The sequence below is a fragment of the Fukomys damarensis genome, unplaced genomic scaffold (genome assembly GCF_012274545.1).
Source record: "Fukomys damarensis isolate Sample0158 unplaced genomic scaffold, DMR_v1.0_HiC HiC_scaffold_14, whole genome shotgun sequence".
In the NCBI taxonomy this organism is placed as follows: domain Eukaryota; kingdom Metazoa; phylum Chordata; class Mammalia; order Rodentia; family Bathyergidae; genus Fukomys; species Fukomys damarensis.
The window spans coordinates 1,824,192-1,840,374 of record NW_022900926.1 but is presented as its reverse complement, the minus strand read 5'-3'; the positions used below and the strand labels follow the sequence as shown (position 1 = coordinate 1,840,374).

Below are 16,183 nucleotides of genomic sequence, written 5' to 3'. Positions count from 1 at the left end.
GACTAAGCCTCAGGAAGAAATTCAAATAAGGTCAGGAAACAGATCCACAAAACAATTGTTTCATATGAAATAATGGAACTTGCGCCCAACTTTTTAGGAACATAAACATTTAGCAGAACCAGGTGCTTGTGATTAAGAATTTATGTGGGTTACTACCATACAATCTTTAATATTATCATTAAGGCTTTCAACATAAAACTGGGGCTAAAGCCTCAGAAAACTGACTTTTTGCTTGGCTGCTGAGAAATTCTTTATAATCAACAGAGGTACAATGCAAATGGCTACTGACATGGCCACTGTTCTAAATTTGTCCCTGCCAGGGTCTGGGTGGCTGGCTCAGCTATACCTGTTTGTGTGAATGTAAGTGAATGAATGTAGCTTCCTGTTTATGCAAATGGCTTCCTGTTTATGTAAGTGGAGCTTCCTGTCTGTGTAACTGTAGCTTCCTGTCTGTGTGACTTAGCTTTCTCTGGCCTGAATAGGCCTAGTGCTCACTGATTTCACCCTGATGAGTTGGCATAAGCAAAGCACAGCCTGCTTTTTACTGCTGCCCATGAAGGGTTGTGTCGCGAGCCGGCGACGCAGAGCACTGTCCAGCAGTGCCTCAAACCTGAAAGAGCAGCGGGGTGGAGATGGGGCAGAGAGAAAGGAAGGACGCCAAGACAAGAGTCTGATCAAGGCGATGTTTATTGCAAACAAGCATCAGCCTTTTAAAGGCACATCAACAGGAAACACCTGACTCCTACAGTTAACGTCAGATCTTTACAGGAAGTACCTGACTCCTACAGATCTCTGGCTATCCGAGTTTCTCTCGTGCAGGGTCAGAAACAAGTTTAACATGTGCAGTCCTTAAAGAGGAACAAATGTTATCTTTCAAAAAGCCAATGGGCCATGGTTGGCTTCCCACAGGGTTGGAAACACCAGGCTCAGAACTTTGGCCCTTGCCGGCCCATCTGCTCTGTGGCCTGTGGAGATCTCAGCAACAGCTAGGCTGTGGCCCTCAGGGTCTCATTCCCGAGGTTCGTCTCACTGCTGTGAGGTCTTGAGTTTGGACCTTCCAAGTTTTCCGATACTGTGGTTTCCTCTGTGATATCCTTTTCTGATCACAGTGGACATTTTAACTGACCTTAAAGTGGGCCTTTGTGACCTTCGTGTTCAAGAAAGGCACCTTTAAAATATTCTTTGAAATATCTTCCTCTCTATGTCTAGGACTGCACTTGCAGAACTTAGCATTTTCTCTTTAGACAATTCATTGACAGGAAACTCCATTAAGAACAGGTGAAGTCCATGTTTCCTACTTAACAGTGAAAACACTTAGTGAAACTAGAATAGCTAAACTTGTGATTCTGAGAAGTAGCAGTGCTTTACAGGGCACACCTTTTGCTGAGGTTTACTGGAAGAGATTTTCAAGAGCCAGGAGCCACAGGAAATGCTTATAGTACTAGCTGTGTGGGTGGCTGAGGCAGGAGAATTGCTTGAGACCAGGAGTACAAGGCCACTCCGGGCATCATAGGTCCGCATCTCACAAAAAGAAAATGAACAGTCATTGTCATGGGGAGGGTGCTTACATTGCTGTCCGGGACAGTTGACTTGCTGGAGGTACGGGTGCTCCGTATTAGCTCCTAGTAAATTTGGAAAGCCTTTAGTCCTAGAGTGATTGCTTTGGAGCGTCCATCTGGTTGTCACGGCCCTATCTAGAGGCCAGGCTGAGAATCCTCCTGGGCTGATTATGCGTCACACATTTAAGATTCTAAAGGCTTCATCAAACTAAAGGTTTTCAAATATGAAAGCATCAAGCTACAAGATACTATGCTTCCTTCCTAAACTCTTCTCTGTAGCCTTGTCACAAAAATTTATTAGAGCCATTAAAGACGTTTTTCTTCTTTGTACTTATTTACATTTCCACACAAAACCATTTCTTTGAAGTCTGGGAACTTCACTGGAGTTTATTTTCATAGGTAGCAAGTTGGTCAGAATCATGCCAAAAATAGCATATTGCTTTACTCAGGATCCCCAACAGGGTAATAACATGTCTCTAATCTGCTCAAAAGCCATGTAGAAAGAATAATTTCTTGGGTGATGAACAAGTGTCTGCTTGAAAGACTTTATTGCAATTTGTGTTATGAGAAGTGTAAATAGCTAAGATGTTCAATTGCATTAAATAAGAATGAAATATTCATGCAATAACTAAGCCATCGATGAAATTAACTTAACCAGTTAATGAGCACAATAGTGTTTTCATTTATTTCTTTTTATCTTTCATTGGTTTATTTCTGATAAAGGTAGGAAAGGTTTAGCTGCCTGTGTATCCGTTTTCATTAATTCTTCTACCATGCCAAAAGGTGGTTTTTTTTAAATCCCGTGGTTTTTTTTTTTTTAAGTAATGACAAGTGTGGACATGATCATGGCCCTTTTCCTCCCTGTGATGTAAAAGGGGGCAAGAGATATTTTCTGTCAGAGAAATTGGAAATTACTAATTCTAAATGCACTTCATTTGTGCCTTTTAAATATAAGGCTTATTTGTATTTCTCTAGTTTTACAGAAAATCAATTCTTGAGCAGAAATAAAAGATATTTTATAAATCATTTTCAAAGCATTATAATTTCTCCGAGATTTGAAGATCTTTCCTTTTTGTAAAGACTTTAGTCATTGTAGTCTACCATACTTTCCCCCCTTTCTTACCTCCCTCGTTTTATTTTTCCAGCATCAGGTGCAAGGCCTTTAAAGTTAATTATATATGCAGTTTGAAAACCAGACTAATAGGCCAAAGAACACATGAAATACATAAGATAGTTATACTGAGTTGAGGTCTATGGTGCTTTTTAATAGAAAGGTAGGGGAAGAACTTGATTCCAGTGCCCCCACGTAGGAGGTGGGGATGATAAGGGCACCGGATTTTTTTTTTTTTTTTTTTTTTTTTGGTAGCAGGAATCAAACTCGGGCCCTTGCACTTGTGAGGCAGACTCCAGAACCACTGAGCCAGATCCCCGGCCCCATCGGATCTCAGTTTTTTAGCAAGTGTCAGTCTCCACACTGCCTGCTCTGTGCACTCAGTGTTGTTCCTATTTGCGGCTGAGGGTAGGAAGTACCCTCCCTTTAGCTCAAGTGGTGCTGCCTCCTGCCTCGCAAGCTCAAGGTCCTGAGCTCGATCTCTGGTACCACAAGAAAAAAAAAAGTACACTGCAAAGCCAGCAGGGCCCCTTCTGATGCTGGGCCTAAGCCCACCCGTAAAAAGCCCCCTTGCTGGAAGTTGTTGTCAGGTTCAGGGCTCAGCTGGATCTGGTGAAGAACTGAAGACCACGTTCCCTTCCTGGCGAGGCACAGGGCTCCGGTGCTGCCACTCTGCCCCCATGGTTAAGCAGCCTCTGATTCACCAGCCATGCCCCAGTCACCCAGCCACGTTGCCTTGCCTTGCCCTGCCTTGGTTTCCCACCCAGGGCCACCAGGCCGGCTCCTGTACCCTCATGGCCATCCTCCGTGGCAGGCCAGGCTTTGTGTCAGGTGTCCACCTGTGACGTGCAAATGCCCCGACTCGTGCCACGCTGAATCAGTAGCCTGCCTTTGAAAGGGGGTGGCTTTGGGGACCAAATGAGCATTTGGTCATGGAGCCAAGCTAGCCTAACAATTTAAATTCTGACTAACCAAAGTAACGAGGCATGGGCCAGATGAATGCGGAAGGCAGAACATTTCAGGTCGAATTGGGTTTCTGACTCCAAAGTCAAGCTGGGAGTCGTGTTTTCAATAATAGTACAATACTGCACTGTAGTGTTCAGTATGGATTTGAGATGAGATTGCAGAATGTTGACAGCCTGTCTTATTTCAGGCCATCGAGACTCACCTGATCCGGAAGTCGAGCGGGGGGCTGACGTACATCGCGGAGTGGAAGGGGGGGCTCCTGGAGCACAAGATGGGCCACCTGACCTGCTTCGCGGGGGGCATGTTTGCGCTCGGGGCCGAGGGGGCGCCTGAAGGCCTGGCCCAGCACTACCTGCAGCTCGGGGCCGAAATCGCGCGCACCTGCCACGAGTCTTACAACCGCACCTGTGAGTACCTGTGCCGTCAGGCCCCAGACTGCGGTGTTGTTCCACCTGGAACTCGGCCACTGCAGCCGTGCACACAGTGTCTACTGGGCCTAGTGAAACGTGATGCCCGACATTAGGGTCTCAAAGGAATGTGTGTTTTCACTCGAAAGGGCACTGTTTTATACGTAAAAATAAACACCTGTAACTTGCTAAGTGACAGGTGCAGGCCATGAACAGTTAAGCCAGAGCACTTGTCGGCCCTGCTTTAGCTGAGTAAGTCTGCATAAGGGTCTCTGTTCTCACCCAGAAAGAAGCCATTTTTATAAACCACTCCTAGGCTTCTTCACATCCCCATGAGACAGAGCGTGAGTCTGGCTTTCATCTCATAAAGTACAAACCTGCAGCTCTAGAGGTTGGATACCTGGCCGTTGTGACTCACTGATGCAACCTTGCAGTGTCCAGCCCACACGACCTGGGGTGCTCACTAAATTGGGGTTACACGGGGCCCGGGAAGAAGGGCTGCTGGTTTCTAAGTCGCACGTTTAGACATCTAACCCTTAAAGGGATGTTGCCTGTTGAGTAACCATCCTGCACGCTGCCGGGGCATCTGTCTGGGAGCTTGCTGAGCTTCGCCTAGCAGGCAGTGAGCATTCAGCGGAGGGACGGTGACCTCCTCACCATTCATTTGCCCTCCAGTCATGAAGCTGGGACCGGAAGCCTTCAGATTCGATGGCGGGGTAGAAGCCATTGCCACAAGGCAAAATGAAAAATACTACATCTTGAGGCCGGAAGTGATTGAGACGTACATGTATATGTGGCGGCTGACTCATGACCCCAAGTACCGGAAGTGGGCCTGGGAAGCTGTGGAGGTGAGGTTTAAGCTGCTTGTTTCTTCCAGATCCGCATCTCTGTGCTGAGCGATGCCTGTGCATGTGGCGTATCCACTTCTCTGATTTCTAAAGCCTTGGCCGAGGGTTTGCCCTTCAGGACCAGGTGTTCCTACTTCATTCATTCCCTACAGCTTTGCTTTATAAATAGCAGTGGCACGCAATTCGCCGTTAGACTGTGTGTGGGCGACCTAGAAAGGAGAACATTACGTTCCGGGCGGTGAGATGACAACCAGCCACAGGATTCCCGAGTTCCTGGCCACTTGGGGAAGCGCACCCTGTCTGCTGTACGTTTTAAGAACCTATTCTAGGTGTACGATTCCTTTCTTTGGTCCCTGGGGTGGGAAATGATAGTGTGTACCTTCACTTCAGGTAAATCGGCTCCTGAGATCTAACTGCTACAGGTAAGTGGAGCAGCAGGGCGCGGTGAGGGTGCCCTGTGTTAGTCCAGGTCCCCAGGTGTGTAGCTTCTGTCTGCCCAGCGTATCCACTGTCACCTCGCCACGATGCCGAGGAAGCGGAAGGGAACCCTGGGGATGAGAACAAGCAGCTGCTGTCCTGTTCTCTGGTGTTCAGTATCAGAACGCTGACTGTCTTGGCAAACTGTCTTAGGAAGAACTTCCCTCAGGAAGTTGAAATGACGGTTGCCCTCGTGTAAAATCTAACTACTTTCAGAAGTCATGGCTGAATCTTCAATCAGTGTGTCTTACCACTAATAATCAGTTATCTTAGGTAATAACTCGGTAATGCATATAAAGTTTTCTAGTTACGTACAATCCGTGGTAATTCCCATATCTTTAAATTTCTGTTTTATTTTTTTCTCTGGAAAAAGTTAAAATTGAGGCTCATCTAAGTTTTGGTGATACAGAGACCAGCCAAGGAATTAAGAGTTTAAGTTGCAAATTATCAGCGGAAATCAAAAATATCAAGAATAACATCTTTCATCAAATATAGCACACCATAACCAGTAAAAAGTACCATAATTTTCTGTACTGCTGAGAATAACATTGCCCATAAAATGTGGCCTGCCTGTTTGAGGGGCATTCAAATGTAGGAATGCTGGGGTGGAGAGCAGGAAACCCTGCTGCTCTGGGGGAAGAAGCCAGGGTCTCCCTGCCCCTCGGTGGGTGAGGCTGGCCTCGCCTCCTGCTGGCTCTGTAGCATGAGGTTCTGTGACACTGCCCCATGCCAAGCCACCCAAGTGACCCCTGAGACAGCGATGATAAAGGGGCGTGGGGTCCACTTTCTCCGGCATGAACACTGTCGCCCTGCAGATCCTGGGGCTCTGGGGACCTCTCCTGGGTCCCGCATCTGCTGGCTCAACCCCCTTGGCCTCTCCCTGCTCGGGGCCACAGCTGGAAGCCACATCAGAGGAGAGAGCTGGGCCCTTACTTGGCTCAGCCATGGGGCTTCCACGGGAGATCATCCCACCTGCTCCCAGACAGAGCAGGGCTTCGGGCACCGAGCTCAGCAGCCGCTCGCCTGCTGACACCCCTCTGTGGGGCCCTCCTGCTGTAGCCCTGGCCTCCCCCGACTCTCCAGGAACCCATACCAGAACACAGGGATCTTAAACTCCTCGTGCAGCCTGCTTTCCCAGGGACTGCACGCGGTGCCCTCAAGACAGCTGTTGCTGTCTGGGGAGCAGCATCCTGCCTGCTGATGGCCCAGCCCATCTCCACGGGCCGAGGTGCGGGCAGTTCACCGTGAGCCAGGTGCAGTGCTCTGAGCCGGGGGGTGGGTGATGGCTCCCCACACCCATCCCTCTGTTCCCCCTACCTGCACATGGCGCCTCCGCCAGCGCCTCCCCACCCCGTGCTCCCCGCCACACCCATCAGTCTCTTAGTCGGCACAGGCTGGGCGGGGCTCCCCTGGCACCCACAGGGCGAGCATGGCAAGCCGGAGCGTGGTGCCCACAGGTCTCAGGCGAGGACGGTGAGACCCCAGCTCCGCCCGAGGGCTTACAGCGATTGCTGTCGGCGGCAGGTGACACCTGGTCACATACAGTCAGTGTCAGAACAGCAGCTTCAGAGGCCGAGCACTGACACGGTGGGGTCCCTCCCGACCCCGGTCCGGCTCCTTCCTCCCTTAGGCCCCTGAACTGAGCCTCCCCTGGGCACCCTGACTCTGAAGGAGGTCACCTTCCCTACTTCTCCCGACCTATCCCGCATCCCCATTCCCACACCCTGTGTGATGTTCGTGTCACCTGGCTCTCCAGTTGCTTTCTTGCTTTAATTTCTGAGTTCTTGGAGATCCTCCTGCCCTGGCCTCCCAAGTGCCGGGGTGACAGGTGAGCACTGCCCCCCCACCAGGTGGGCTCTCGTTTTCTGTCCCTGGGTTCAGACCAGACAGTCTCGGGCCATTCCTGGAGGTCACTCTGGGTCAGCTGTCAGTGTGAGTGACAAGAAGCATTCTACCCTCAAGTGACTGGCACACCATCTAGCTCACCGTCACGCTGAGCACCACTTCCTAACCTGGCCCCAGACCCAGGGCTGTCTCTGGGCGGGCTGCCTGTCACCTTGGAAAGCTCACTCTGCACGGGCAGTCAGTGCCCAAGGACGGCACACTCACAAGGAGCTGTGTGCAGCTGTGGCTGCGGGGCCCCAGCAGGCACCAGGTCAGGCCCTTGCATGGCGGGGGAAACGCTCATCGGGCTGGGATGAGGGCCGGGACAGCTGTCCCTAGAGTAGCAGACCTGGGCTCTTAACATCAGGACTTCGTGACAGTAAAGTATTTAACTTTTCAAAACTTAAAAATGCCTGTTGAATTTTCCCTTTTAAAATTGTCTTAATTCACCAGAAGCCTCATGGGAACAGCTGGGCCAGCAAGGCCTTGCCCGGCACCAGCATCACTCCCATCATCCTGGCCAGAACTGTGTCTGGGGATGGCGCCTGCCTGGCCAGGGAGACTGGCCGCAGAGAGGAAGCTCAGGGCCGGGGCCACCCCGCCCGCACCCCACGACTGATCGCGGCCTCCCAGGAGGCCTGAGGGGGGCACTGACTGCAAGGAAGGAGAGAGCGGCATGGGCCGTCCATGCTGAGGCGCTGCCTGCCTCGTGGGCAGAGTGCTACCACTGCTCCCGCCAGAGAGCTGCACAGGGCGACCTGGGAACAGCTGGAAACGAGGCCTCATCCTGCCCGGAATCAGGCCGCTCATTCCTTCCAACTCCAAATTCCTTTCCTTTACAAATGAGTTGTGCCCATTCTGCATATCTGTTATTTGGCCTTTTATTCTATGAAAAAAGGAAGGGAAGAAAACATAGGACTTGAAAGTCTCCTTCTCCAGCCCCTGGCCCCCACTGTCTGTCGGGAACTTCGAGTTTAACTGGGGCGTCTTTTAAGGCTGATCGCTCCTTTCCTGAGGGCTTGTGGAAAGTGCCGAAGCCTGAGGAACTGCTTCCTTTCCTTTACTCACGTAGCCTGCTGGGGCTTTCTTGACCCTGGTCCTGAGACTCCTCCAGGCTGTGCCACCTCCCCCACTAGCAGCCCACCCAGCTCCCCAGTCTTGAGCCGGGTTTTCTGCCCCAACGCTTTTCTAGCTAGTGGAAGTTTTTTTTTCTCAACAAACATGGCAAAGTCTGTGCTTTCAAGAAAAAAGTGGGGCCTAATTATACATATAGAAAAAGACAAGACTGAATCATAAGAGAAAACTGAAAGATGAATGAAAATGATATGGGAAACTGAAAACTGCCTTGTTTGCAACTTCTTATAAATAGTAAGATGTTCCTCTTAAACTTTGCTATTTGTGCACACAGTCTGTGAGAGCCAGATTTCAGGTAGTGATTTTTGTAGAACAGAAATTTTATTTTACCTATAATTGACAGGACTAGCAGGATGTGGTAAACATGGAATTACTTGCCTGGAGGGGAATATGCTTGGCAACTAGCAAAGCCTAAGTGTCACTTCGAAGTACAGACACACAAAATACAACTAAACGAGTGAAAGGCTTGGATGCAAGGTCTGAAACCATGAAACTCTAGAAGAAAACGTTGCGGGCGGGGGGCGGCTGTGGCTTGTAACGTTTTGGATTTAGTGCTAACACTATGGCAACAAAAACAGAATGAAACACCTGGGACCGCCAGACCAGGAAGCAACGAAAGGAAAAGCCAACCTGGGGAGTAGGACAGTCACCAGCGATGCACTTCTGAGTCCCTGTCATTAAGTGACATGGTGGCGTCAGAGGGTTAGTGTTCAGAATCCATAAGGAACTCACGACTCAATAACCATAGCAAAAGATGGTTTTCCAGAGCATGGGCAAAGGACCGGATTAGACGTCTAAGGAAGACACAGGAACGGCAGCAGTGTCTGAGGAGATGCATGCAGGGCGACACCAACCAGCAGGGAAATGTAAACCAGAGCTGCGAGGAGGCCCCACCTCACTCCCACCAGAGGCCGCTGTGGAGGAGTCACGAGGTCATTCGTGTCCTCGCAGAGGGAGGGGAGGAGGCCTCGTGCACTGGGAAGGTCCTGCGATGGTGCGATGGGTGGAAAAGCATAGCAGTTCCTCAGGAGATGGTCCCGCAGCCCTCTGAGGGAGTTCGCACAGGGACATCCAAATCACAGAGACGGGGCTGTCACCGTCATCCCTCCGGGATCCAGAGCCCAACAGGAGGCCACAACCACGTGTCTGTCCACACGAGTCATAAAGGGTGGCATCTGTGTGCGCTGGAGTGGTGTTCAGCCTTTAGCCAAAAACAGGAAGTCCCGCCATTTCAACAGCACAGAGGGACTTGGAGGGCAAATGTGCCAGGCACAGAACGGCAAATGCTATAGTGTCGCTTCTGTGCAGAATTTTTTTTAAACCCTCATAGAGGCAGAGAGCACAGCGGCACTTAGAAGGAACGAGGGATGGGAGAGAAAGGTAGATACTGATGAAGGGTTTTCAGTTGTTAGACGAATAAGCTGTAGAGACCCAACAAACCGAATAGCAACCAGTAATACAGCCACACAGAAACAGGTGACAGTGAGGCGATGATGCGCTCAGTGCAGGAAAATGGATGGAACGGGACACCATAAAGCCAATGAAATAAGACAAAATGATCACTTGGCTTCTCATACGAGAAACCTAAAATATAAATGGAGGGGTAAAGAAGTAGGAAATAAGGCAGACTTTGGAGATGAGCGAGGCAGGAGGTAAGGGAGAGGTCAGGAAAGGGATCCAAAATGATCGGGTAGTGTTTTGTGTACCAGCTCCGTGAGATGGAGACCGCCGCTGTTGTGATTTACAAGTGTGTGGTATGAGTTCACATCTGTTTGATTAGCTTGACTGTGGTATTTCACAGTGTATCAGAATATCGTGTACACCCTTACTGTGTACAGTTACAGTCATACACGAGTAAGCTAAAAATAACTTAATGGAAGGGGACAGTAACAGCAGTCAGCTCACTAGTGGGTAGCCAAAGGAGAGGCAGGATTCTTTGTTACTAAAGTTTTCGTCCCCACGCTACCTGTTTCTTTTCCAAGTATACATCTGCTATGTCCAGGCAACTATGGAAATGTAAGACCATTTATTGTTGAGCAGTTGCCAGTGGATTCGTCCCATTTTTTCATGCCAGACTAAAGAAAAGAAAACATGTATTTTAGGAGTAGAAGCAGGCACTTGTGTCTCGCTGCCTTGTATTTTCGTCTTTTGGCTCTGTCCAGTATCACTAATTCAGAGTCTGTAATCAGTTTTTAAGAAATACAGTGTTCTCACTGAAGTAGCCCTGTGTGGGTCCGGTATTCTGTCTCAGCCAGTGTTGCATACCCAGACAACAGTCTCCGTGGCGTCAGCATAGCCCTGTAAGGGCCGGACTGTGTGCAGGGCTCCAGACCGTAGGGTCTCTGGTGCAGCTGCTCTGCCCTTGCGCAAAAACAGCCCAGGTGATCCAGGAACGATTAGTACGGCTATGATTCAGTAACAGTTTACTGGCAAAAATAAACAGTCAACTGGACTTGTCCTGCAGTCCTTGGTTTGTCAAACCCTACCGTAGACAGTAGGAGAAAATGGTGGAAATCAGCATAAAATGATTCCAAACTGAAATGTGGAAGTGTTTCGTGTATTCTCCGCATATCTGGCTTTTCATGTCTTATTTGCATTTCCATTCTGTTGCTTTTTTTTAACTTTGCACCTAAAACTGTTGACAAGTTTCCGTTCAACCTGAGTGTTTATCTGCCCGGACAGCCCAGCCATCCGAGGCACCCGCTGCCTCCCCTGATCTGTTCCCTCTCTGTAACCAGGCTCTGGAAAGCCACTGCCGAGTGACCGGGGGCTACTCGGGCCTGAGGGACGTGTACTTCGTTCATGAGAACTATGACGATGTGCAGCAGAGTTTCTTCCTGGCGGAGACACTGAAGTAAGTGACAGTCATCGTCGGGGGTTGGGTTGAGGCTCCAGAATAGATCTGCTCTGTAGGTGTCCACTGGGTGTGAGATGCATTTCCAGCCTGCCCTGATGGCCGCCACCCTGCAGATAGGCAGCACAGGGCTTCACACCGCCCTTGCCGTGCCTCGGGCTCTAGAGCTGACAGGATGCTGGTGCACTTCCCACCTCACCTCTGGGCCTCATGTCCTCCTGTTTCCCTCCCAGGTATCTGTACTTGATATTTTCCGATGATGACCTTCTGCCCCTGGAACACTGGATCTTCAACACTGAGGCGCACCTGCTCCCTGTGCTCCGCGCAGATAAAAAGGAAGTTGAAGTCAAAGAGAAATAAAGACATTTTCTGTTTTCTTCTACTTCATTCCTTCACTGCGTACCGTAATGGGTCCTTTCCTGGTAATCAGGCACATGATGAACTCTTATCAATAAGTCTGTGGTTGTTCTAAGTTCGAAAGTTGTTTTGCAGTCCTTTGTGTTTACTGTGAGGCATAAATACACCTTCATTCCTGTTCCTTTCTTAGCCAGTAGACTCGCAGATTTTGCCCATTTGTCTGTCTGGTTTGTTTCAAATCTGCCATCACTGCAGATCATCAAGGTGTAGCATCGTTTCCGTTTCGTGAGCAGAATGGCAGCCAGTGACCTCTCCATGACAATTTGATTTGACTGCAAAACTTTTTCCTCCTCTGTGAGGAGATGACGTCTGCTTTAAGCTGTAATGTTTTGCCATGTTGCAAAAAGCCATAATAATAAATGAAATATTAAAAAGCTTTTTCCTTTCCAGTATCATGTAAACACGATTTGTCTTTCCACCAGAGACACATCTGACTGTGACAGCCTCTGAGCGGGTCTATCGTTATTTGATAGGTCGTCTCCCACACAGCTCCACTCACCTTACATTTCAGATTAGAAAGTTGTACCCAGAGTCATCTCGTGGACCTCAGTTCATTGGAACCACAGTATCTTTGGTTGGTTGATTACAGTGCTGTTTCCTTGGTGGTGGTGAATTTGTTCTCAACTTTTGCATTAAGTGTCCGGGTCATTTCTAGACCTTGGGCCACTTAATTCCTTCCATTCCCCACTCCACAGCAAGGTGAGCTCTCAGGTTGTGCAGAGCTCTGCTAATTGGTGAGATACATTTTTTAAAGGGAAACGGTGTCGCTGTTAATGTGCTAGCTTTTGCTTTCAACCAAATAAGTAAACGAATTGAGTCTCTCAAAAGAGATGAGGATTTCATGTGGCTATTAGTGCATTTATTTCCATTTCATCTTAAATTTTTTTCTTAAGCATTCCATTTGATTCAGATTTTTCAAGTTTGAAAGGAGCCTTTCTCAAATGTAGTAAATTATTTCATTTGAAAGCGGGATTTGACTCAATGGGAGAAGATTTGGCAATTTATTCCTAGTTAAGGAAAGTCTAACAAACTCTTAGGTCAAATAATATATTTAGTTTGGTTAAATTAAATGTGGCAAATCTAACTTAGAAGCAGTATATAGCAATGGACACCTCATAATTTGTCTGCAGCAGATCCAAATAACTCTTTAATTCTTCTAAACATTAAATGTTGAAAGAAAGAGGAACAGTTTCCCCAAGAACAGATTTAGTGAGACCTTGTGCTTTATCACACTGGTCATATTTCCATACAAGGCCTAATCCGATGCTGTGTGCCAAGGTACAAAGACTCTGACAGCCTGAATTTTCACCCTAGAATGGTCCGGCAGATCTGTGCACCCCATGCGTCAGGCCAGAGCATACAAAGCTGCTATGTTTTAGTTTAAAGTTGTCCAGGATCAGCAATTTCATATGATTCAGACTGGTATTTTTAAAACAATATTTTGTAGATCTCTTTAGACCACATTTTTAGCTATGTCAGCTTTTTAAAATGTTTCAAAAGATTTCCCTCGATTGGACCGGTTAGTGTGGCCTGTTTTGTTTGTTTTGGTTTTCATTGCGATGCCGTGGTGTGTGTTAGTACATTTGTGAAGACGGTAAACTACAGAGGTCCCTTAGTACAGCCTTCTTTCTGGTCGTCAGTGCATCCCTGACCCCAAATAACACCTCTCACTTGTGTCTTAAGCTCCCCTCAAGAAATGCCTGGACAAGTGGTTTTCCTCAAAACTTTAAGGCAAGATAGATTACCACCCAAATTGGGTATGCGTATTTATGTTGTACTTTTCACATGAACATCCTTGGACTAGAGATTTACATTAATGAGTTTTATTTGCATTTCAATGTGACTCAAAGCTGCACACAGAGCTGATCCATCCCCTGCAGCAGGTAGAGTGCGGGGTCAGGCTGTGTGTACCCCACATCACTGCAGTGAGCCCCCGTGTGCTCTGGCAAGGAGACAGGAAGCTATGGTACACATTGCTCTGCCAGTGGCAAGAGTAAGTTTTTAGTTCTAGAACTTGCAATTGTTTTTAACAGAAGTCCCAAAACACCAAAAATGTAAACAAGAGATTAATATTATAGTGATGTAATTTAAAATTATACTTTGTGTTAATTACGTTAAGCAGCTGAAGTCTCTAAGGTAGACACTGTCTTTTGCTCATTTTCACCAAAACGCTACAGCTGAAATGACACATGTATTCATAATCTTTAAGATGAGCAATTTAAGTAGCACTTGATTTTGTGTTTACGCAGTGTTTTTGATACACTTTGTGCAATCAAGATTACATATAAGTTGTATTTCGATTTTCAGAACTCAGTGACTTATCAAGACTTTCTCATTTTTATTACCCACTCTTTACATCGATTGTTTCTGATTTGTACATAAATCCATTGTCATTTCCAACTTTATATAAATCTCTAATGTTAAGAGAAACATAATAGATTGACACATAATTTTTAAAAATTATATTTGTAAAATTTCTCTATTGTGAATAAAGTCTGTTAATATATCTCCTCATGCGTTTTGTCTTTTCCTTTTACCTAATCTGTGTACCTAGGGTCAAGTATTTATAGTTGTGAGTCGAAGGATGGACCCTAAGAGCCTTACACAACTACGCTGCGCAGTGAGAGGGTCTCAAGGAAACATTTCCCAGGAAACCTCACGTTGCACATGGTTTGCAGCCTTTGGTTAATCAGATGCTTTTATGGGAAGCTAACCTACATCAACACCAGGACGTACAGGCGAGCGCGGGAAGTTCCGTCTGAAGCTGGAAGGCGTGACCCAAAGAGATCAGATTCCTCGCCCACTGCAGCTTTCCAGGAGAAATGCAGGGGGCAGGAAGTCTATAGCAGGGGCTGGGCTCGGTAAGAAAGAACCTCGGCTGAGGAGCCTTCCATACCCTTGAAGAAGCCCAGGTTTTCAAAGTTATTTTGTGCTTTGTTCAGACATCTTTGTCGCTCCTCTGCTGCCTGGAATTCTGGCCAGGCCCCCTGTCAGAGTGGCTGCTGACCCCAGGCAGAACTCCCAGCACCCTTTTCCTTGCCTTATTTTGTTTTCTACTTAATATTTGTTATATACTCGATTCCTTGTTTGTTTGTTGTACATCTAACCTGTCTAAACTCCATGAGAACAGAGATGCACGCACGAGTGCACGCACAGGCCCTGCCTGGTTCTGTTTCCCATGCAGTACTTAGGCCTTGGGAGCACACCGTGAACATTTAACTGAGCTCCACCTTGCATTCTGCTGCACTATTTGCAAATGTCTTTTAATGAGCAATTTAAATATTAAAATAAGTTTATATTTGTGACTGGAATCGACTCTAACAGATTTACTTACATCATTCAGGTGTCTCACATGACCCTGTATAGAAATACCACGAACAGCCACGTTTCCTCCAGCCTTAAGGTCGCTTCATCGTTACTGCTTCACGAGCCTCCCATTGCTCTGTATCCCAGAATCGCACACCTACTCAGGAGAGATGTAAACATAAACAACTTTCAGTAACGTCCAGCAAAAGAATTAGTTTTTCACCTAACAGTCCAATGAGACCCTTCTGAACTCACGTATTTGTAGCACAAATGGCACCAGCTGTATTTAGTCTCTCAAATTTGTTAAAATGTATTCTCAGCATGGTGCTGTACTTTAGTCACTAACTATTGCAGACAGGTAGGTAGGTAGAAGTGTTGCACAGGCGGCACACAGGGCAGGGTGCTGAAGGGAGTCGGCGCGGAAGGTGAGAACGCCTTACACCTGAGGTGCATCTGTTGGCGGTCAGGCCTCAGGATAAAGACAGAACGACCAGGCCCACATCCTCCCCAAGATCAGATCACCACATTGGTATCACATGGCCCACGAAGTCTAGACAGACATCAGTCACCTGGGGGGGTGACCAAGACCCCAACCCACCCCTTCCTAAAGAAGGTCTTTGTTCTTTCCCTGCACCCTTGCTACGTGACCTGCTTCCCCCTTGGGCCATTATGAACTAAGCAACTGTACTTTTACTGGTTGGTCATAGTTCTAACCCACATTGTCCCCACCTTGTGATTTTGCTCTACAAACCTTCCACTGAGAAGTGGGCTCGTTGGCAAGCCGCTTTCAGGTGCCCTCTCAATGGAGAGCTCTCTCTCTCTCTCTCTCTCTCTCTCTCTCTCTCTCCCTCTCTCAATGAAGCTTTTCTACTCATCCTCCATTCCTCAAATTGTTCTTTGATTTCAGAGAACACCAACTCGGTGTGTCTGACATCTTGCAGGTAGAGAGTTGCATTTATTTCCTCTATATCACAACCACCCACACAGAAATGGCACTGAGGAAACCAACACATCTAATTTCTGATTGCTTAGAATTCTAAGGAAAGTGAGCGAGATGAATCATTTCTTTGCTTAGACGTAGAGTGCGTGTATCCAATTGCCATTCCAGATGCTGGGTTGTTTCTCAGTGTGAGGTGGCACAGGAAATCTTACTTAAAATCCTGACTAACTTCACGGTGCAGAGGCTGACTGCCACTTTTCCACACTCATTCTGCCTGCGC

The 16,183-nt window shown here is 47.7% G+C and overlaps 1 protein-coding gene across 1 annotated transcript in view; it reads left to right on the top strand.

Moving 5' to 3' along the window:
• Man1a1 (mannosidase alpha class 1A member 1) overlaps positions 1-13,672 on the top strand; it is a 125,194-nt gene extending 111,522 nt beyond the window's left edge. The window contains exons 10-13 of the mRNA XM_010644948.2: positions 3,824-4,043; positions 4,719-4,891; positions 11,125-11,240; positions 11,474-13,672. Of these exons, the coding sequence (XP_010643250.1) occupies positions 3,824-4,043; positions 4,719-4,891; positions 11,125-11,240; positions 11,474-11,600 (636 nt within the window). The 3' untranslated portion in view covers positions 11,601-13,672. The remainder of the gene's footprint in view (positions 1-3,823; positions 4,044-4,718; positions 4,892-11,124; positions 11,241-11,473) is intronic.
• The last annotated feature ends 2,511 nt before the right edge of the window (positions 13,673-16,183 follow it).